This window comes from Schistocerca cancellata, chromosome 2 (genome assembly GCF_023864275.1).
Source record: "Schistocerca cancellata isolate TAMUIC-IGC-003103 chromosome 2, iqSchCanc2.1, whole genome shotgun sequence".
Taxonomy (NCBI): Eukaryota; Metazoa; Arthropoda; class Insecta; order Orthoptera; family Acrididae; genus Schistocerca; species Schistocerca cancellata.
This window is the reverse complement of record NC_064627.1, coordinates 12,274,851-12,299,391: the sequence shown is the minus strand read 5'-3', so window position 1 is coordinate 12,299,391 and position 24,541 is coordinate 12,274,851. Positions and strand designations below refer to the sequence as shown.

Genomic DNA, 24,541 nt, shown 5'->3' with positions numbered 1-24,541 from the left:
ACATTCTAAAAACAGTTACAATAAGCGGCAGAAAAGTGCCTGTGAACCAACAATTAATAATGCAGTCATAATTAGTGGAATCTGACAAATTCCATCTGCCATCTGATAATTGTGAAAAACTACTTTTTTCATTTGCACAGGACCGTAGTATGAACTCAACCGTTTCATAGGATTCCTATACTTAATTTCGTTGTGATTATTTTCAATGACAGCAGGGGAGGAGCAAAACCATCTGACTTGAAACATACTTTTCCAGTGGGATTTGAATCTTTGGCTACAGTTGCAGTAGCACGTCCAGTGAGGTATCAAGAACGTGAGCAATCACTCATTGCTTTAGTATAGGCTAGGACAGAAAGAAGCAGGTTTCTGACAAAGTAAACGATGAGAGACACTGTCGCTGTCATTTATTAAACAGGAATTGTTCAGAAAATTACAACTATACCTAGTAAAATGAGTAAGTTGATGCAGCTCCAGTCCGGCACTATCACTGAGTTGCAAACATTTTCCGAATAGCACTTACGGTAAAAATGTGTGTGTGTGTGTGTGTGTGTGTGCGCTTTCGGACATTTCCGAAAGAACAGACACTATAAATCGAAATAGACAGCCTTGTTTATCAATTAAATATCGAAGGACAGATGTTCAGGCTGACATGGGCGTTAAAACAGAACAACGGCGTCAGATGAAAATTTGTGCCTGACCAGGTTCGAACCTGGATCCGTAGTGTCTTTTCTTTTGAACATGTCCGAAAGGACAGACACCACACATATATCCATATACAGCGTGTTTCAGGAGGAATAGTAGATATTTTAGCAGGTGGTAGTACAGACAAATTGCATAAAAAAATTCCAAATAAATGTGTCCACTTTTTAATTGAGTACAGAGATACAGCTGTTAGTACGCAAATCTAACAAACTCAAAGGAAAGGCAAATGAAGACGTTAAAAGTTGATTTTCAAAAATTCTCCCACCAACTTCAATGCACATTTGACTTCACTTGATAACACCATGTGTAGCTCTTCTGAGGTTGTCTTTGCGTTCTTTTATGAGGGCTGCACTATTCATAATCCGAATGATCAAATCGGCCCTTGGGTTTACTTTTCCTTTGTAGACTTCACCTTTAACCATCCCTGCAGGCAAAAATCCAAAGAGATAAGGTCCGGGAACCTTGGTGGCCAAGAAAAGTGCCCATATCTACTGGTCCATCTTCCGCGAAATGTTAGGCTTGGATAATGTGTCACCTGACGACTAGAATGTGCAGGAGCCCCGTCATGCTAGAGGAACATATGAATTCTTGTAGCCAAAAGAACCTCTTCCAATAACGCTGGAAGCTCATTTTCAAGGAAGTGTAGACAACTGGGTCCTATAAGGACCAACATACGAAACGAAAATGCAACGAACCCAGCTGTATGTACTCAATAAAAATTGGACACATGTTATATGGCATTTTTTCTGCAATTTGTCTATACTACCACCTCTTACAATATTTACTATTCCTCCTGAAACATCCTGTATAATTATTCAGGTCTCGACGGGTCATTGAAAGTTTTCAGTGCTAGACGCACGTCATCGCCCAAACCCTTGTGGGAATACAGTGTGGAATAATGGATAATGGATTGGGCAGGGGGGGGTGAGGGTGAGGGGTGAGAGAGGTACCGCACATGTGGTATGCGGCAAAGATATGAATTCGCGTCTGACGAGAATCATGTGTAGATAGGTGCTGCAGAGAGGTTGGCTGCTGTGTCCCGATAGTGCCCACCGTCGGAGGTTTGGGTCCTCTCTCCAGCATGGGTGTGTGTGTTGGCCATAGCGTAAGTTAGTTTAGGTTAGATTAAGTAGTGAGTTAGCTTAGGGACCGATGACCTAAGCAGCTTGGTCCCATAAGATCTTACCAAAAATTTACAAAAATTTAAATCCAAAATACTGCATCTCAGTTCTTACAATAGTGCAATAGGTATGCACTGGTTAGATGTAACTGAAGAGAGATTCCAACTCTGATTGTGGTTAAGAGCGAATCCCAAGTGCATGGCTATGAACAAATGAGAGCAGAAACTTAACGTCATCGGAGCCTTGCTGAAGGACCATGACATGCGATCGTTAGACCGACTGCAGGAAGTTCAGTTTGTAATTACATACATACTTAGCAAAATGTATCATGTCGCAGCAGTCTTACCGATACCGCAGGTCATCGCACACAAAATACTAGCTGCAGTGTGTTGGTATGTGTGGAAACAAAACATCTTCGAAGTATCCTTCCACACGGCGACTTTGCAGAGGCAAAACAGAGGACTTGGAATTAAATACATTAAATCTAAATGTGACGCACTCACTCATGCTTTTATAGTAATACATGCCACTAAGACAGGCATCAAGAAACTTCTGTTCCTCTCATTAGATCCTGGGGATAGGAACGCTCCTGTTAATGTAGCACATATAGGTGCCAGCCTAGATTACATCCGAAAGTACTATGTCGATTGCAGCTGTATAAGACCTCCACCAGCACAAACTAACACTAGAACCGTCTATGATCATATTACCAGGCATCGTCTTTACAACCCAATTCAGGTAAATTAACCTACTAAAAACTGGATTAACATCTGAAAAAATATCAACAGTAAAATCCTACCAACTAGAGTCAGTGCCGTACGTTACGACGTTGTAAACGAAACCATACCCGCAGTGGAACGATTATGGAAAATCAAATTCAGACCATCTCCATACTGCGACAAATGTCAGCTTGTAGAAACTGTAGCGCACATTTTCTTATGTGAAAATAGTATCAGAATTTGGAACTGGAATAGGAAGAAATTAGCACTGTCAACAGAACCGCAGAAAGTCATATACAGATAACTGAAGCTTTACAACCCAACTGGAAATGTTACCCGTCCGCAAAGAATAACAGTTTTGCGTGGATTCTGGGACAGTTTGTGTTTTATGTGTTAACAAACAAAACTTCTAACTTAGAAAAGTACCTGTTTTATATTGCAGAAGAACATTTTAAGCTGAAGAAGAATAACAAATATAAGGAAAGGTTTCAAAATTTTTTGTCTATTGCATTATGTGGGCCACAAAGAGATGGAACAGTTTTATTGATTAGAAGCAGAATACTTTTCTTTCACTTTTTTTATTCCTGGAATCTTCTTTTACGTTGGTTCTAAAGTCAGAACTGTTCTAATTTGCTGAAACTCCTCCAGCTCCGAAATTTCTTTCATTTGTTGAAAAATATATGGCTTTCTTACAGACCTCGTATGCATCCAGTACATAAAACTTAAATTGTGAATACGTTTCTGAATGAATGTTTGTTATGTATTTTTCTGTCACCCTTTTGACTGTTATAAGTTATGTTCTACAAGGAATGCACGCAATTGGAGGCGGCAATCTGTAATTTATTTTACCTTAATTACTACTTCAATTTTGTTCTACAATTTAAGGCATATATGGGAACAAACATGGAATACATGGGAATAATGCAGGTAATCAGTGACAGGTATAGGGGAGGCATTGTGACCAGGCCTCGGATCTTCTACCCCTGTCCTCTTTGCCTCCGCCTACCTGGTGCTGAAACTCTTCTCAAACTTAAAAAATAAAAAATAGTGCAGTGGTCAGCACGTATGTCTAGTAAGCAGGAGGTCCAGGTTCAAATCCCAGTCGGTCACAAGTTTTCATATGCTGCTGTTCTGTATTTCAACGCGCTCTGACAGTGTGGACATCAGTCCTTCAATATTTAAGATGCAATTGTTTTTTGAGGCTCTAGAGGTGATTTGTGAACATTTGTCTTGCCATCAAGGTAACGGGACTTCAGTGGCATCCAGCCCTTAGTCATTGCTTTGTGACGGCGCTAACCCATGTCATATACATGCGAATCGGATTGCAGCGCATATTTAGTCAAATAACAAATGGTCAGTATACAAGTATTTACGAACAGTAGAAGCAAGATTGCAGCAAACTGATCACTTAACCAAGTGCAACATAGAGTACCTATGTAATGAGTCATCCAGCTGAATAGCTGAGGGTAATATCTGTTAAGCAATTCACTGCAGAATTAATGTAATACTCGCATGATGATCTCTATAGTCATACTGTATCATTAGCAGCTCATGAATGTTTGTTAAATCGGATTACTCAAGCTGATGCCAAATATAGAGAAGCGACGACGCCACCACGCTATCTTTTCTGAAGTACGTAGGCAGCGCTAAATTATGTGCGCCACCATTAATGTTACTGTAAGCAGTTTGATAGCATAACACCACCACACCCACTGAAAACCTGTACGATTATCATCACACAGTTGTAACTCACAGCATTTACAAGTTGCTGATGCTTGTCAATAATAGCGGAAAGTGTCTCATGAATGTCAAGTTCCATTTGCATTACGCCTAGGATGGAGAGAATCCTAAATAACAGTAATGGGTCACCCAGCGAAGAGAAGAGTCCACGTTGTCTCAAGTTCTCGCAGTTTGATATTAATGCAGTTCCCGACGGTTTTACACTAATGGGTACTTTTGGCTATCGGAATACTTATATGGGAATTATCAAAGTGTAATTGCTAGAACGCTCAACTACCTTAATAACACCTCATTCTGGATTGAATATGACTCTGAAAGTGACATTAATTTGACATTTCCGTCCATCTCCTGACGTCTTACTGAATGAGATCTTAAGTGCACGCACAGTTATGTTGCCTGCCGCATGGATTCTGTGAAGTGTTGTGGCAGCTGGCAGTCATTGCTGAATACAAACATGTGCAAATATCCTCACTGCTCTAAGGGAACTCGTCTTCGTTGCATTTTTCCCATACCGTAATTAGCACAATAACATAATGCTTATTCTGCTGAAGAACTTGATGCCCGTAAGTCATTAAATAAGATTCTCCGAGCAGTAGTAATGCACGAAAGGAAACAGACTGTTGGACAAAAGAATGGACAGCTCCCTCCTTTTTGCTTTTCCGATAGCGCCTACAATAAGAATCTGGTGTCATATTGTGCTTCAGAACCCTAAACTGCTTATTGTTTTGCTTCATACTAAAACAAAAGCTATGATATGAGAAGAGGAAATGACTTATATGCTTCTCAGGAACTTTAGTTTTTAGTGTGTATTTTCTCACTTCAGACTAAAACAAGGGCATTGATATGAGAAGAGGAAATGAAAAATATGATTCAAAGACATAATATTTCCTTGTGTGCTACTACTGCGTGCATGAAAGCTCTGCAGTTAATTTTTGCGTCTTAGATAAATTTTGGTATCATCTCACATTACTTTGTGTCCCCATTTTTTTGGGATTCAAATACAGTGGACGTTTCATCACTGGTAAATATTCCGACGACTAATGACATGATACCCTTTGCAATTCCTCCATGGCACCTGTGAGTAGAGTCTCACGTTGGTTACTATTAGAACATGCAGGCAGTGATGTCCTCTCACTGCAGTCAGAGCCAAGGTGATTTCTTTCTGTTCATGGTGAAGCGACTGCTGCAGTATCCATGCTCAGCCAACATAAACAAATCGCTGAGGCATTGGGCACTGCTAATCGCTGCACTTATCTCGAGCCGCAACAACAAGAGCTCACTGTCTCTCCTAATGATATTATAGATTTAATACATCTTCCTTATTTAACGTAATACGCAGGTCGTGGGTTGGGTAAAAATTCAGTTTGTAACTTCCCATCGCATTAAAATCCTTTACAGTCATATTTGATGCAATATTTATTGTTGGTTGTCTCTCTAATGTTAATAGTATTGATTCAGATTGTGCGTGAATACGAAAACACACGCACACGCAAACACACAAACAGTGATTGATTGCTGTGAGGGTGACGACTACTGTGTGTTGAACAACACATGCACCAAACAATTCCTCAGTTTGCGTCAAGTGGATGAGATTTTTCAATTACCTTGAATTGCAAGAATTGTAAGGAGGAAACTGAAAGTAAATGGACTTGTATGCTAAAGAGCTGCAACAAAGCAAAGCTTGACCGATTATCAGATAATTGTCCACATGGGTTTTGTGGATGAGTATACTTTTAGTAACCAACCCACCCAACGTCATTACATAAGATTTCTCGAAGGCGTAGGGGCATTGATTTCATTAAGTCGTCAATAGTGCAGTGTGATGGTTTACAGACAGAAGTTTTCTATATTCGTCCAAAGGTCGCTCGCATTTGTAGGTCCACATGGCAATGACCTTGTTACCTCTGTATATATATTCTCTATCTGGTTGATGTTTATCCTCTCTTGGCCCTGAAACCTATCTTGCACTGCTCTGCTGTGATGGGTGGGGCTCTGCTCCTGTAAATAAACTTATCTCGTTACTTCATATATTTATATTTAAATAACGTATTTGTAATAAGCACATTGTATCAATATTTTCCATAGTGTTTAATAATTCAGGCCCTGTCATAGATAAGTGATCTGGATTCAACAGTCCGATTAAGAATGTGGTTTACCCTGTCTATCATATGAAGAGAGCCATAGTCCGATATCCACATTAAGACTGACTGGCTGAATCCGATTAGAACGATCTGGTATCGAAATGAAATTGCAGACATCAGATAATTTGTACGTCTGTATTGCAACAAAGCTGGGCACATAATTCCTTTGATGGAGTAACATTTAGCAACTGTCCTTTCCAAAGACCTTATTTGTATCATTTTCAAATGGAGTTTCTTTTACTGGATTAACATTGTATCATCAGCAAACAGTGTCAGTTCAGCTTCCTGTTTCAGACAGAAAGGGAGGTCGTCCACACACATCAAGAACAGAAGGGGACGCATGATTGAACCCTGTGGAACACCTAATGTAATTTCACCCAAGTTAGATTTATTTAAATCACTTGACCCATATAAGGAAACTTTCTCCTACCTGTTCTGTAGGTATGACTCACATCACTCGTATGCTATTCCATTTATACCATATAATTGTAATTTCTGTGACATTATGTAATGGTTCACACAATCAAATGCTTTTGAAAAGTCAGAGAAAATTCCTATTGGTGACATTTTACTATTTAAAGACTCTATGAAGTGGACAGTGAAATTGTATATTGCTATTTCAGTGGAACAGCATTTTTGAAATCCGAACTGTGATTTAGTAAGTATCGTATTACTGATGAGATGGCTAATCACTCCCAAGTACATTACTTTCTAGAAGATTTTTGAAAATGCTGTATGCAAGGATACTGACCGATAATTAGTGACATCTGTGGTGTCCTCCTTTTTGTAGAGAGACCTGTCAATGGCATATTTTAACCTGTCTGGGAAAATACCTTAAGTCAGTGATGCATTACATATGTGACTCAGAACATCAGCTGTAAAAGCTCCACATTGTTTTAATATCTTATCAGAAATGTCATCTGCTCCAACAGAAAATTTATTTTTCAAAGATTTAATAATTTTACTTATTTCACAAGAACAAAACCTCAAAAGTTAGTGTGCTTACTATTTTCTGTTGAAAGGAAACGAGATTTTCTGTTGTTTTACAGGTAAAAATGTCAAAAATGGAAACCATTTGATTAATAGGAAAATTTCATAGTAGCTCGATGCATAAATGAACAAGCATACATAGTTGAGTATTTTGCTAAAGTTTAGTAAGAAGGTCATTTCCGGAGTTAGTACTATTTTTTAGGTGTGTAGGCTCACTACAGAGTGCATTCTGTCATGGCTGTTATATTTATTTGCAAGAGTTATTCCTTATGGACTTTGTGTAGTGACAGGAATGGTAGCACCGCACTTGATGTCATTGCAAGTGTAGCAACGATACTCCTGCACCGTAAGCGGCTCCAAGGAATGACTCTAACCTAGTACAGAGCAATAATGTCAATTATATACTAAATCTGTTTTAATACCATTTTCTTTAATTGCTTGAATATGAAGTGGATGTCGGTCTCACATCAAGATGCAAGCTACTGACTGATTTCTTGTTTGACATATAGTCAATATGTAAGAAGTTCGACTGCAATTCCGAGTTGTAGGAGTAGTTATGTAGTAGATGTTGAATTCGAATCACAATTTAAGATGACTTTGTCTAGTCAAGAATATCAACTGAACTCTAGCAGAATTGTGTGTTTCTACACTCCCGAGACCAGTCTGCTATAAGTGACTGCTTGCTTTCCCTTATTTCACATTTATTTATTTTTTATTTATTGTTCCGTGGGACCAAATTAAGGAGGAGTCTCCATGGTCATGGAACGAGTCAATACATGAAATTATAACACGATATTAGAAACAGATAAAATGAAATATTAAAAAAAAAAAATCATATTCAGGTGACAAGTCGTAAGTTTAAATGAAGACAATCAACAATGTAAGACTGGAATTTGCTTAATTTTTTAGCTCTTTCAGGAGCTCCACGACAGAATAGAAGGAGTGAGACATGAGGAAACTCTTCAGTTTAGACTTAAAAGAGTTTGGGCTACTGCTAAGATTTTTGAGTTCTTGTGGTAGCTTATTGAAAATGAATGCAGCAGAATACTGCACTCCTTTCTGCACAAGAGTCAAGGAAGTGCATTCTACATGCAGATTTGATTTCTGCCTAGTATTAACTGAGTGAACGCTGCTAACTCTTGGGAATAGGCTAATATTGCTAACAACAAACGACATTAAAGAAAATATATACTGTGAGGGCAATGTCAGAATTCCCAGATTTTTGAATAGGGGTCGACAAGAGGTTCTCGAACTTACACCACATATAGCTCGAACAGCCCGTTTTTGAGCCAAAAATACCCTTTTTGAATCAGAAGAATTACCCCAAAAAATAATACCATACGACATAAGCGTATGAAAATATGCGAAGTAGACTACTTTTCGTGTTGAAGTGTCACTTATTTCAGATACTGTTCTAATGGTAAATAAAGCAGCATTTAGCTTCTGAACAAGATCCTGGACATGGGCTTTCCACAACAGCTTACTATCTAGCCAAACGCCTAGGAATTTGAACTGTTCCGTCTCGCTTATAATATGCCCATTCTGTCTGATCAAAATATCGGTTCTTGTTGAATTGTGAGTTAGAAACTGTAAAAACTGAGTCTTACTGTGATTTAGCATCAAATTATTTTCCACAAGCCACGAACTTATTTCATGAACTACATTATTTGTTACTGTTTCAATATTAAACACAAGATCCTTCACTATCAAGCTGGTGTCATCAGCAAACAGAAATATTTTTGAATCACCTGTAATACTAGAAGGCATATCATTTATACAAATAAGAAACAGCAGTGGCCCCAGCACCGACCCTTGGGGAACGCCCCACTTAACAGTGCCCCATTGGGACTGAACATCACTACCACTCTCAATATTGCGGAGAATTACCCTCTGCTTTCTGTTCTTAAAGTAAGAGGCGAACCAATTGTAAGCTACTCCCCTTACTCCATAATGGTCCAACTTCTGCAGTAATATTTTGTGGTCAACACAGTCAAAAGCCTTCGTTAAATCAAAGAAAACACCTAGCGTTCGCAACCTTTTATTTAATCTGTCCAAAACCTCACAGAGAAAAGAGAATATAGCATTTTCAGTTGTTAAACCATTTCTAAAACCAAACTGAACATTTGACAGCAAATTATGTGAATTTAAATGCTCCAGTAACCTCGTATATACAACCTTCTCGATAACTTTAGCAAACACCGATGGCATAGAAATAGGTCTAAAATTGTCAACATTATCAATGTCTCCCTTTTTATAAAGTGGCTTCACTACCGAGTACTTTAATCGGTCAGGAAACCGACCACTCCTAAAGGAAAAGTTACAGATATGGCTGAGAACTGGGCTAACATACATAGAACAATACTTCAGTATTCTGCTAGATACCCCGTCATATCCATGAGAGTTCTTGGTCCTTCATTTTCATTTGTAAATAGGGAGTGGAATGGAAAGAAAAATATCAAACTAGTTCATTTTTGAGTACTCCCATTAACCATGTTAAATGGCCTTGTAAATATTGCTTCAAAATTGTGTACTGAATAGATCGTATGCAGCAGGCTATTGATCCACAGTTTATAAAATGTTAGACATCACCACTTTTTGCATGCTGATCTTTATTGCAGATAGCCCCCCGTGAAACATGGGTGATAAAACAACAATTCATGAAATCCTGGTTGGAACAATATCTGCAATAAAGATCAGCACACAAAAAGTGGTGATTTCTAACATTTTATAAACTGTGAATCAATAGCCTGCTGCATACGATCTATTCAGTACACAATTTTGAAGCAATATTTACAAGGCCATTTAACATGGTCAATGGGAGGACTCAAAAATGAACTAGTTTGATATTTTTCTTTCCATTCCACTCCCTATTTACAAATGAAAATGAAGGACAAAAGTTCGTGAATGTTTAAGTTAAATAACAGGCTACGACTTAAATTACACCTCTGTACATGTAACAAATGAAGAATTTTTATGCTACAAGAAAGATATTAATAATGAGATATATGTGAAACTTAAACAGTCATATATAAGGAATCCAGTACTGGGAAGCCTGGACTTTTTAAGTCGACTGCAATTTCATGAACTATAAGTTTGCCTTACCTGTACTTGAATTTTCTTGGGCTGCGCCGTTTATCTCTACTGTTGTGGTACTGGGGACATGCGTAACCTTGTCTACAGAGTCGAGGAGGTCTTTTGCATAGTTCGGTCTTGTAATTTGCTAAAACATAACTGGTATCTACAATGAAAATGGGCTCATTAGTACACAAGCCTTGCAGAACCACTTTTATTTAATGACACACGAAATAAAAAATTATTATTCTCATCATAAACAGAATGATAAAAAATACTATTGTTGTCATAACGAGCATTCAAATTACAATCCAACAACAACAAAAGGAAGTAAGAGAAGCAGCTGAACTATGCACTGCTGCTCACATAGATTGCGGGGAACAGTCACATACAGCAGACTTGATAGTACTCCCCCTCATTCACATTCTTTGCTACTGTACTATATCAAAAGCTATAAAGCATTAGGTGTAGGGAAAAAAATGAATACCACTTGAAAGCATTAAATAACATCAAAATGTCCTACTGTGGATGGCGACATTGTCAGAACCCCTTGATCTCACTTAGAGCATCAAATTCTATTCTCACCATATAAAGGGTGGACCATTGATAGTGACCGGGCCAAATATCTCACGATATAAGCATCAAACGAAAAAACTACAAAGAACGAAACTCATCTAGCTTGAAGGGGGAAACCAGATGGCACTATGGTTGGCCTGCTAGCTGGTGCTGCCAGAGGTCAAATGGATATCAACTGCATTTTTTAAAAATAGGAAACCCCATTTTTTTTTATTACATATTCGTGTAGTATGTAAAGAAATATGAATGTTTTAGTTGGACCACTTTTTTCCCTTTGTGACAGATGGTGCTGTAATAGTCACAAACGTATAAATATGTGGTATCGCGTAACATTCCGCTTCATGATACATTACCCGTGTTAAAATGGACCGTTTACCAATGGTGGAAAAGGTCGATATCATGTTGATGTATGGCTACTGTGATCAAAATGCCCAACGGGACGACATCATCCAAGTGTCCGGACCGTTCGTCAGATAGTTATGTTATTTAAGGAAACAGGAAGTGTTCAGCCTCATGTGAAACATCAACCACGATCTGCAACAAATGATGATGCCCATGTAGGTGTTTCAGCTGCTGTCGTGGCTAATCTACACATCAGTAGCTGACAAATTGTGCGAGAATTGGGAATCTCAAAAATGTCGGTGTTGAGAATGCTACATCAACATCGATTGCACCGGTACCACATTTCTATGCACCAGGAATTACATGGTGACGACTTTGAACGTCGTGTACAGTTGTGCCACTGGGCACAAGAGAAATTACAGGATGATGACAGATTTTTTGCACGCATTCTATTTAGTGACGAACTGTCATTCACCAACAGCGGTAGCTTAAACCAGCATAATATGCACTATTGGGCAACAGAAAATCCACGATGGCTGTGACAAGTGGAACATCAGCGAAAATTGGAGGATATTTACCATCGTGATCCACCGACAACGCCTGACAATATGCGTCAGCGCATTGTCAATGTATGTGTGAATATTATGGAAGGGGAACTTCTCGCTGTTGAGAGGAATGTCGTTACACGTATTGCCAAATGCATTGAGCTGACGGACATCATTTTGAGCATTTGTTGAATTAATGTGGTATTTACAGGTAATCATGCTGTAATAGCATGCATTCTCAGAAATGATAAGTTCACAAAAGTATGTGTATCACATTGGAACAACCGAAATAAAATTTTCAAATGCACCTGTGTTCTGTATTTTAATTTCAAAAACCTACCTGTTACCAACTGTTTGTCTAAAATTGTGAGCCATATGTTTGCGACTATTACAGTGCCATCTGTCACGAAGCGAAAAAAGTGGTCCAACTAAAACATTCATATTTCTTTACGTACTACACGAATATGTAATAAAAAATGGGGTTTCCTATTTTTTAAAAATGCAGTTAATATCTGTTCGACCTATGGCAGCACCATCTAGCAGGCCAACTATGGCACCATCTGCTTTCTCCCTTCAAGCTAGACAAGTTTTGTTCTTTGTAGTTTTTTCGTTAGACACTTATTTCGTGAGATATTTGGCCCGGTCACGATCAATGGACCACCCTGTATAAACACTTTGATTTATATATGCCATTGGTGACACACACACACACACACACACACACACACACACACACACACACAATACATAATAGTGTTAAATAATGTCAGTTCTTTCTCTAATATCTGCAATACCATTTCTTAGGAAACTCTTGTTGGACTGTTTTGCATTTAATAAGTTATGTACTGTCAACCTGTTGTAGTGCTTCAAGAATTTCGCAGTAAATTCTAGAACCACTTGGCCTTCCACTGGTTTGAACACCCGATATTTTAGAGGTGAGTGAGAGAAACAAATACAACCTACTGTGCATCGCCTATTTGTATGTGCAGGTCAAAAAGCAGTTACGAGAAAAAGAAAGACCTGGCAGCCGAACGGCGGCAGACAAGTACCTGCTGTACAGTCCACAGAGTTTCTGTGTAAGGGTCGAGAAGAACAAGGAAAGTTTCTGTAGTATTCTGTGCTCTTTAGTGTATGTGTTGACTGTAGAAAGACTAATGAACAATTGAATATAGATTTCTATGTTCATTCATGTATTGGACTCGTTTGAGACGAGAGACTCCTGAATTATTTCCAGTCTTGGCTATGAACGAACCAAGACACATGTATGCTATTTGAATATGTGTAAATGAGTCTAATGTTTAAGGAATAAGTTAGCTTGCAGAAGTTATTGTCTGTGAAAGTTGAAAATATATGTGAGGTGGAAAGTGAAAAGGGACCTCTTGTCTGAAGGGTAAAATTTTTAGTACAAGCAAAAACATTCAATAATGTGTAAAATATCGATTTTCTTTTTTTATATTATAATAGTTTACTTCATTCTGTACACACTCGTATTGATTTGAAACTTGTTTGAATGCAAAAAGAGTCAATTATATCATTAAAAGCAATCGATGTCAGTCTTCGGAAAAGGGACCTCTTGTCGTTATGGGGAAATAACATTGGTTTTACAAGAGGTTCCTTTTCTAAATATTGCAGCTATACATGCAGTACTTCACAAACTAGCATCTCTTAAATTTTAGAAGCATTTTAAGGAGTTCAGAGTAATTTCGTATAAAAGAAAACCGTTTTGTGATTTCAATAATGCCAAACAACACATGTGGTCCTATTTTTGCGAATGCCTAGAGATGTTACCAATGTATAGTTGGTAGCCCTTAAAGAATAGCTGACAGCACAAATTGCTCAGTTTAAAGTACACAATGTGTGAAGATAGAATTGTGAAAGCACTAAACGATATTGGTGTTGGTGGTGATTTATGTGATGAAGATTATGAAGTATTTCAAGATTATTTTTCCTAAAGAATGCCAAGTAGTTACGAAACAAGTGATGAGTCAGTTAACCTATCTGATATTTCTTTATTAAAAGACATTCCGAAGTTTTATGAAGCCTTAGGTAAAAACGATAATGTTATTGATAATGTTATTATTGAAATAGAATGAAACGTTAATAGTGATCAAGCTGAAGATGAGAATGATGCTGCTGAAGACTTTGACCTGGTTGTAACTGATGACTGCATAAATTTAATTGACTCTCTTGATACTGACAGAGACCATGCTCTCGTTTCAGAGTTTTTAAAAGCGGGTTGCGGGTGCAAAGAAGAATGTTGCAATTACTATTCTGTTGATGAATATTTGGAAATGCATCGTGAATGTTCTGAGATTGATCATTATGAGAACAAAGTCAACATATTAGATCAAGTAATTTTAGGCCAATTGTGGTGTGTAACTTCAAGATTCTTCTTTGACAGCTCATAAACATAAAGTACAAACTGAGAGGAAACAAGCACAAAGTAAATACTTAGTAAAAGGTCGGCATGTTTGTAGAAACACTTACATGTTTTCCAACAACAAAGACTAAAGCACCTAACAAAAGTGTATAATGACACAGGATTGATTGTCAAAGCTCATGGTAATGCAAGAAAACTTCCTAAGAATGTGACTTCTTTTTCTGATTCAGAGTTCATTGTAATGTTTTTTTACACAATTACGCAGAACAACATGCCATAATTTTACCAGGCAGAAGTAGCACTCAGTATAATGCAAATTTCAAACTTCTACCTTCAACTGATAATAAAGCCAAAATTTTTGAAACTTACATGGCTTCCTTTACAAATGATATGCCCGTAAAACCAGTACCAAGTAGAGTGTTTTGTAATATCTGGAAGGTGATATGCCCAGAAATAGTTGTCATGAAGCCCAAATCAGATCTTTGTGCATTTTGCGAAAAGCATTTCACTTCAGGAACTGCAATGGCTTCAGTGCCTGAAGAAACTAAAATGGAAACTATTGAAAAAATGAGGTCCCATCTACAACTTGTTGCAAAAGAAATAGAGTTTTATAAGGGAACTATCAAAAATAGTAAGGAAAATTTTGAAGATGGTGATAGAAGTTGTGTACACTACAGTTTTGACATGGCCCAGCAGGTTCACATACCCTGTAACCCGTTGCAGCCTGGACCTATTTATTTCTTGGTACCATTCAGAATAGGAATATTTGAGGTTATGTGTGAGATTGTGAACAAACAAGTGAACTATCTACTCCCAGAAAGTGTAGGAACAACATAGGGATCCAACATTGTTGTCAATCTTTTCCACAACTACTTGGGAAACTACAGTTATGGAGAAGAGACAATGTTCATTCATGATGACAATTGTGTAGGTCAGAACAAGAACAATATCTTATTAGGATATCTTGCTTGGAGAATCAGTAATAACAAAAATAAGAGAACTCTTTTGTCATTCATGCAAGTTGGTCACATGAAATTTGCATGTGACTGGGCATTTGGACTTTTAAAGAAAAAATGTAGGGTCACCTATATCTCTTCCATACAAGAGTTCGGCGACTGCATTGAGAAATCTACACCTACAACACATATTAACTCAGCTGTTGCTGTTGGAAATGAATTACGTGAAGTTGCTGTGAATACATATGACTGGCTAAATTTCTTGAAGGATACTAATGCTAACAAAGTACCTCCCATATACTAATGCTAACAAAGTACCTCCCATAACTAAATACAATCACTTTGAGTTCAACGTTAGCTACAAAGGTAGAGTACATTACAAATTGGACATTGATGGAAATGAATTTGTGTACCGCATCTTCCCCAATGACAATGGACCCATTGGGTTTCCTGCTGCAGTAATTCCTCCAGGGATCACAAGACAACAAAAAACGAGTACCTTTTTAAAAATATCAGGACCTATTGCGAAGAGAACTACAAAGACATTCTGTGTCCAGAACTAGGCTCAGAATGTGAACCAGAAACTCAAGTCAGCGACAGTGAAGATCCTGAAGAAGAACCTGACCAAACAAATATTCCGGAGCCAAAGATGAGGCGAAAATGCTCTTGTTAAAGTGCCTTTGACCCGATTCAGACTTTTTTTTATGAACAGAAAATCAAGTCCTTTGGCAACTACAAAATATGGGATCTCAGCAATCTATTTTGGAGGATTTGTGAATTCCAATTTCTTGTGGTTCTAGTCCCATTAATTGCTCCAGAATCAAAAGTTGATCCAAAAGATGTCATAACATAGTGTAAAAATATAAATACTGTGCCAAAAAGTAAGCACAGGGCTTGCTATATTTCTCTCGACAAAGGCCCAATTTATTTGGTTTCAAATATATTTACACTCTGATGAGGGAGTAATCCATTTATTGTGAAGTGTTAATTTAAAAAAACTCCAAACCACTTCACAAAGGACATTTTAAGTGTAAAATATATATATATATATATATATATATATTTTTTTTTCCCTCTCCTTCCCTCTTTCCTGATGAGGCAACAGTTTGTTGCGAAAGCTTGAATTTTGTGTGTATGTTTGTGTTGGTTTGTGTGTCTGTCGACCTGCCAGCACTTTCATTTGGTAAGTCACATCATCTTTGTTTGGTGTGGATGTGGGAGAGGAAAGATTGAGGACTTTTATTAAGGATAGGAGTTGATGGGTGTGTTGATTGGCTGAGTGGATGTGTAGATGAAGGATTAGGTGGATGAGGGCAATGGATTGATCAGTTTGGAACTGGGGGGGGAATTAGTGTTTAACGTCCCGCCGACAACGAGGTCATTAGAGACGGAGCGCAAGCTCGGGTGAGGGAAGGATGGGGAAGGAAATCGGCCGTGCCCTTTCAAAGGAACCATCCCGGCATTTGCCTGAAGCGATTTAGGGAAATCACGGAAAACCTAAATCAGGATGGCCGGAGACGGGATTGAACCGTCGTCCTCCCGAATGCGAGTCCAGTGTGCTAACCACTGCGCCACCTCGCTCGGTTTTGGAACTGGTATAGGGACTGATGGAAAGAAGGGTTGCAGCCAGAGATGGGAACTTTAAGTGTGAGGCCTTTGGGGGTGATGCCGAATGACAGACAAGCCTCAGAAAATAAATTATGGGAGTGTAATCTGGCTAGGGCGAAGGCATGTTTGCGGAGGGAGTGTAAATAAAACTTAATGGGGTCGCTGTGGAGGTGTTGTGAGGGTGACATGGTACTAGAAGGTGGAAAGTGTAACATGAGGCTGAAATGAAAATGAAAATAAATATAAAAATTTGTAAAGGCAAAGAGTTTGGGCCCAAACTCTTTGCCTTTACAAATGTCTGCCTGTGTCTGTGTATATGCGGATGGATATGTGTGTGTGTGTGTGTGTGTGTGCGCGCGCGCTAGTGTATACCTGTCCTTTTTTCCCCCTAAGGTAAGTCTTTCCGCTCCCGGGATTGGAATGACTCCTTACCCTCTCCCTCAAAACGCACATCCTTTCTTATTTCCCTCTCCTTCCCTCTTTCCTTCTTTCCTTCTCCTTCCCTCTTCTTCCCTCTTTCCTGATGAAGCAACCGTTGGTTGCGAAAGCTTGAAATTTTGTGTGTGTGTTTGTGTGTTTTTTTATTGTGCCTATCTACGAGCGCTTTCCCGTTTGGTAAAGTCATGGAATCTTATACCAAACGGGAAAGTGCTGGTAGATAGGCACAATAAAAAAACACCAAACACACACACAAAATTTTGAGCTTTCGCAACCCACGGTTGCTTCATCAGGAAAGAGGGAAGGAGAGGGAAAGATGAAAGGATGTGGGTTTTAAGGGAGAGGGTAAGGAGTCATTCCAATCCCGGGAGCGGAAAGACTTACCTTAGGGGGAAAAAAGGACAGGTGTACACTCGCGCACACACACACACACACACACACACACACACACACACACACACAGACACAAGCAGACATATTTAAAGGAAAAGAGTTTGGGCAGAGATGTCAGTCGAGGCGGAAGTGAAGAGGCAGAGATGTTGTTGAATGACAGGTGAGGTATGAGTGGCGGCAACTTGAAATTAGCGGAGGTTGAGGCCTGGTGGATAACGAGAAGAGAGGATATATTGAAGGGCAAGTTCCCATCTCCGGAGTTCTGACAGGTTGGTGTCAGTGGGAAGTATCCAGATAACCCAGACGGTATAACACTGTGCCAAGATGTGCTGTCTGTGCACCAAGGCATGTTTAGCCACAGGGTGATCCTCTTTACCAACAAACACTGTCTGCCTGTGTCCATTCATGCGAATGGACAGTTTGTTGCTGGTCATTCCCACATAGAAAGCGTCACAGTGTAGGCAGGTCAGTTGGTAAATCACATGGGTGCTTTCACACGTGGCTCTGCCTTTGATCGTGTACACCTTCCAGGTTACAGGACTGGAGTAGGTGGTAGTGGGAGGGTGCATGGGACAGGTTTTACACCGGGGGGCGGTTACAAGGGTTAGAGCCAGAGCATGGGTTGTTTATGTTCCACTAAATACATTAAGCTACCATTTCTTTGTCCATTTTACATACAATATTTCATCACATTTTAAATGAACACCACAACTGTATTGCTGTATTTACGGATGGTCTAAACAGGGGGACTGGGGGACTCTATTGGCTGCTCTCTCGTCTTCCCTGATTGTGTCCAGACAAGCTTGTGTCTGTATATGTGTGGATGGATGTGTGTGCGCGCGCGCGCAAGTGTATACCTGTCCTTTTTTCCCCCCTAATGTAAGTCTTTCTGCTCCCAGGATTGGAATGACTCCTTACCCTCTCCCTTAAAATCCACATCCTTTCATCTCTCCCTCTCCTTCCCTCTTTCCTGACGATCCCTCTCCTTCCCTCTTTCCTGACGAAGCAACAGTGGGTTGCAAAAGCTTGAAATTTTGTGTGTGTGTTTGTGTGTTTTTTTATTGTGCCTATCTACCAGTGCTTTCCCGTTTGGTAAGTCATGGAATCTTTGTTTTTAAGCCCATATCTCAAAACACCTCTTTTATGTCATAAATATTCAACTTCCTCAAATTTAGAGATAGAAATAATTTTTTTTTTTACAGCTTGTTCAGAATTTAATACTGAATGTAGAAACTACCAAAACTCAAATTCCTAAATTTTCGACAAGAGGTCCCTTTCGATTTCCGTCTCACGTATAGTGATTGAACTGAAAAGTATTTTATGAGTACCAAAATTATTTCAAGGATAGAGAAGTATTTTAATAAACTCCTTTAATCAGCTACAGTCTTCAGAGAAGAAGCTTTTGGGAGATCGACGTAGCTGGTTACCCAGAGAAGAGGATCGGCTACACACAACATGCAAGTTAACTGAATTGAGAGACGTGTGAGCCTTGCAGCTTAATACCACACTGTCTCTTGTCATCCAAAAATTGTTAGAACGTGACGACCTAAGTGACAGGACCCGAAGAAAACGGGAATTTCAAGACAGAAACGAGAAGATGATATTAGGTGTTGGCATAGTAACCAGACCTAACAAGATACGAGAACTGTTTCCAATAATTGTACTGAGTCCAATAAACCAATGGACGAAAATTACAAGTGCAACGCAGTAAAAGACGTGAAAAACTAATAGTGGGTGGGGGGTGGGGTGGGGTGGGGGACGAAGAGAAGACCTCAAGTTTTCGACTAAGAAGATTGGGTGTGGCAAGTAACCAGCCACCAACACCAACTGCTGCTCACCAGTGACCAGTGCTGACTACGTGTCCACTCGCCGATGACGAAGCTGAAACTAACATTCGGCACCGCCAGCACCAATGCTGTCCACTGGCGCCGATTACACATCCGCTCACCAAAGCAGCTATAACTATATGCTGGGTGAGTGAAAAACAATAATTGTTTGGTAAAGCTGAAGGAACTGTTGAATGAAACTGTTAGTGTAGTTATTGTACTCAGTGGTGAATTTTCTTTTAGATGATTACTAGGTCTAAATTCAATAAAGTTATGCATCAAGAACAGTAACTAGCAGAACCAGCCATGGCTATGGCAGTGAATAAGGAAATGCCAGACTGGGCTGAAGTAGCAAATTTAATCAAAGAACTATGTCTAAAGTTAGACTCAATAAGAACAGAGTCAAATGCTCAAATTACTACTCTAAGTAAAAATTTAAATTCTCAAAATGCTTCCTTGAGAGATGAACTGAGTGCGAATTTAGGTGAAAAACTAGAAGCACAAAGTGTAACTTTCAGGAATGGCTAGATGCACAGAATGCTAATTTAAGTAGAGAAATAGACACAGTGAATATTCAAGTACATAATAAATTGGACATTCAGAATAAGACTAGGATTGTTAAGTGCAAAAGCAGATGAACAAAGTAAGGAAAGCAGATGAACAAAGTAAGGAATTTAAACAGTTGCGAGAAGGTATAGGAAATTTGAAGACTGAATTTGATATTTTAACCACTAAAGTGGAAAATTTTAAGATAGATTTGAAAGGTTAATTAACTAGTGCTTTGAATACTCACGTTAATCAACTATTTACTGAATTCAACCAGAGACAGGATGAGCAACTTCAAGATTTAACTATAAAATTAACAATTTGACATTGAAGATAAATGTAATAATGTAGAAATAGAACTTGTCGAAAAATTAGGATCATTTCAAAGTGTATGCAATGTTACGTTCGATGTTCTAAAACATGGATTGCACACCTTAAATAGAATGTTCAGAAACAGGACAAGTTATTACCAATAGTTCAATCGCAAATTACAGGTGTCAGTACATGAGTAAATAATGTAGGACGAAGTTTTAAAGGAAAAATAACCAACTTTGACATTATAAATGTAAGTAGTTTGGCGGAACCATTTGAACTAATTAAAGATCAAGAAGTTTCCGAGAGTATAATCTCCGGAAACATCTCAACGGTTGCTTTTTCCGAACTTAATGATGCATGCAAGGTTATGGACGACTTGTGCGAAGAATTCAAGCTTGTCCATGACAAAGTAGAAAATAGAATAACTTTACCTAATGTGTTTCTTAGTAAAGTGATAATTTTTTTGTTGTGCGGAGGCTTTCTCACAAAATGTAACGAGAAGTATTGGTCCCTAAGTAATTGAGTGAGGTTAATGTCAGATCCATGGGATCCGGACGGAGTCACATTTGTCTCCCAGGGACGTTAACGTTCTGTGTTATTGGGAAGAGTGACAACCGTCAGATCCCCAGTTGTTTTCGGTGTTTCTTCTGTACTATTTTTCCTGCAACCGAATTTCCTTCAAATCTTAAACTATTCTGTAATCTGTTCTTGAATTCTTAAAATATCCTATAATTTTAGTATGTAGGAAACCAGAGATGACAAGATTGAGACCAATTTAAGAGAATCATGGATGAACAGTGATCTCTAGACTTGAAGTGAAACAAACAGAATGTTATATTTTTGGAAAGTATAATATGATGGTACTATTTAAACCATGTGTTGTCGAGACGATATAAACTGAACAGAGAATTTTATATGTGTATAAAAGTATAGTATAAACTGAATGACTAAACAACTATGTTATTGTAGTGTATAATTTTCTATTTTCATAGAACATTCTATACCTTTTATGAGACATGAAGTGGATGGGAGGGTTTGCATTAGATTTGGAAGGGGTGGATAGTGCAAGTACAAGCATGACTAACACTACACACACACACCACACCTTTCAGACAACCTTCGCAGACAAGTGTGACTGATTCTTCACCATTTGCTGTTCCATAGGGGTTGCTAAGATTTTTCTTCGGGGACTTCAAAGGTGAAGGTGAGAATATCCGTTCTTTAAGAGATGTTTAACATCATACCTCCTCCGGCTTCTCACTCAAGTACCGGCGAAGTAGGGATCCTGGGGAAGGGGGGTGGGAAGGGTTTCCTGTCTTTGGGAGCCATCTTCTTTCTCTTCTTCGATCTTGGCAACCATTTCTACTTTTTCCTTTCTTACTTCTCATCTGAGTACCGGTCTATCTTTTCCTCTTTCCATATGCACATACTTCTATTGCTGAAGTCCTTATTTTCCGTGGTTTCCAATAACCTTCAACTTATTTCATATAAGTAGGCCAAAGAATCTGGCTACACAAACACACTTCCACATACACACACCATAACACGAAGACGCAAACAATGAAAGTACAGATTAAAAGCATGTGAGAAGCGTCAAGTGTTGTAGGGGGAAAGAATGTGCACATACAGAAATATGCACTTATGGTTGATTATTGTGACGGTTCTACATCACCTTGTTACTGCCACGGTCGCCACGTTCTAATGTTTTTCGGATGACAAGAGACAGTGGGGTATTGGGTTGCAAGGCTCACACGCCTCTCAATTCAGTTAACTTGCATGTTGTGTGTAGCCGATCCTCTTCTCTGGGTAATCAGCTATGTCAATCTCCCGAAAGCTTCTTGTCCAAAGACTGTAGCTGGTTAAAGGAGTTTATTAAAAGACTTCTCTATCCTTGAAATAATTGTGGTACTCATAAAATACTTTTCAGTTCAATCACTATATATTTTCAACTTTCACAGACAATAACTTCTGCAAGCTAAATTATTCCTTAAACATTAGACTCATTCACACATATTCAAATAGCATACATGTGTCTTGGTTCGTTCATAGCCAAGACTGGAAATAATACAAAAGTCTCTATTCTCAGACAAGTCCAATACATGAATGAACATAGAAATCTATATTCAATTGTTCATTAGTCTTTCTACAGTCAACACATACACTAAAGAGCACAGAATACTACAGAAACTTTCCTTGTTCTTCTCGACCCTTACACAGAAACTCTGTGAACCGTACAGCAGGTACTCGTCTGCCGCCGTTCGGCTGCCAGGTCTACCGTATTTACTCGAATCTAAGCCGCACCTGAAAAATGAGACTCGAAATAAAGGAAAAAAATATTTCCCGAATCTAAGCCGCACCTGAAATTTGAGACTCGAAATTCAAGGGGAGAGAAAAGTTTTAGGCCGCACCTCCAAATCGAAACAAAGTTGGTCCATTGTAATATGAGACACAATTTAGGTCGAATGAAAGACGATACAGCTATAGTAGTTTGGTTCGAGTCGTAAGCTTAGCAGTTAAGCTTTACCAGGTAGCCATTGCCATGCGTCAGGCGTTCCGTCCGTATTTATACGGGTACCCTTCCTTTTTCACGTGCTTGAATCAATTGCTTATTTTGCTTTGATCTGATAAGTGCCGTTTTCTTTGTTATAGGTGTTTACGTCACTCTAAGCTGAAAATGCATTACTGTACTGTGTCATGCATTGTTAGTCGCATTCTGATAGTGCGTGTTCACGGCCTGTCGCCGCTCGCGGCATGACTTGCTTTTGTGCGCGCTACCGCCACTTAAAAGAAAAAAAAAATAAATAAATAAAAAAAGAGGAATCGTCTCATTAGCGAAACAATGGCAAGAGACTACATTTTGTTGTTACTTACACTGCTGCTTTCTTTGATAATGATCAACAAGAACCAAATAATAGACTGCGTATGATAGAACATGTTCTGAACGAGAGTTAGGCGCAAATTTTTCTCCGTTTGAAAATCTTTGCGGCCGCTTCTTTAGTACATCAAATTCTGCTCAGAAATTAGTCATCTTACATTTAAAATCTAGTCAGTTGCCGTGCTTCATTTCTGACTATATCACTATTAGGCATAAGAATAACACGATTATAAACATGACACGATACGTATATTCTTCCGCGTTTGCTGTTGTTTCACTCTTGTTTCGTAGTTTATTAGGTAGACAGGATTTAAATGAGATAGCAGCAAACACGAAAGAATACATGGCAAAATGTTTATTTTCGTATTATTCTTATGGTGAAGAGAATACTGCATGTGATCCACATTTCATCAGGTTCCTATTAGCAACCATCTCTTCTCACAGGTAGGAAAAAACTCGGAACGTAGAGTTGGCCATATTGACAAACATCCCTAACAGTCTTGCCAGTCGGATTTTCGTAGTACATTGAAATTCTGCTACATTCGAAGATGAACAATACGGAATTTGTATTTACTTCGTTGGACAATGTATGAAAATGCAGTGGTCGAAACTCGGGGCGGAGAAAAAAAAAAAAGGTTTTGGCGCCAGTATTTATCTTTGTGCTTACAAAGCATGCTTGTGTAGCGCTACATATATTCGACGGCAGAAGTTAGTTGTGGCGGCACCTACCAACATTTTTCAGAACTTCCGCTTGCTTTGCACTCAATTCTAAGCCGCAGACGGTTTTTTGGATTACAAAAACCGGAAAAAAAGTGCGGCTTAGATTCGAGTAAATACGGTATCTTTTTCTCGTAACTGCTTTTTGACCTGCACATACAAAAAGGTTGTATTCGTTTCTCTCACTCACCTCTAAAATATCGGGTGTTCAAAACGGTGGAAGGCCGAGTGGTTCTAGAATTTACTCCGAAATTCTCGAAGCACTACACTGTATTTCCATCTTCCCCCTGTGAGCATAATATGTGAGTACTGTGCTACGATAGGTCATATAGTTACCTTGCCACTTAGGGTCTTCATTCATTAAATTTCGTTCCTTATCCAGTGCATTTGGTCCATTACTTATGACACTTGGATCTGATTCAGGATGTTCTAGCAGCTGTAAGAACATAACATGACATACAATATGAAGAAGCATAAATACAAATTATCCATCATTGCTTTATTATTGTCTCATTTGCATCAATACAAACATCATGCAA

General features: G+C 38.8%; 1 protein-coding gene across 1 annotated transcript in view; it reads right to left on the bottom strand.

Moving 5' to 3' along the window:
- The window catches only part of LOC126161309 (putative E3 ubiquitin-protein ligase UNKL), a 282,513-nt gene that overhangs the window by 212,400 nt on the left and 45,572 nt on the right, over positions 1-24,541 (bottom strand). The window contains exons 4-5 of the mRNA XM_049917062.1: positions 24,339-24,438; positions 10,516-10,651 (exon numbers count right to left, since the gene is read on the bottom strand). Coding sequence (XP_049773019.1) covers positions 10,516-10,651; positions 24,339-24,438 — 236 coding nt within the window. The remainder of the gene's footprint in view (positions 1-10,515; positions 10,652-24,338; positions 24,439-24,541) is intronic.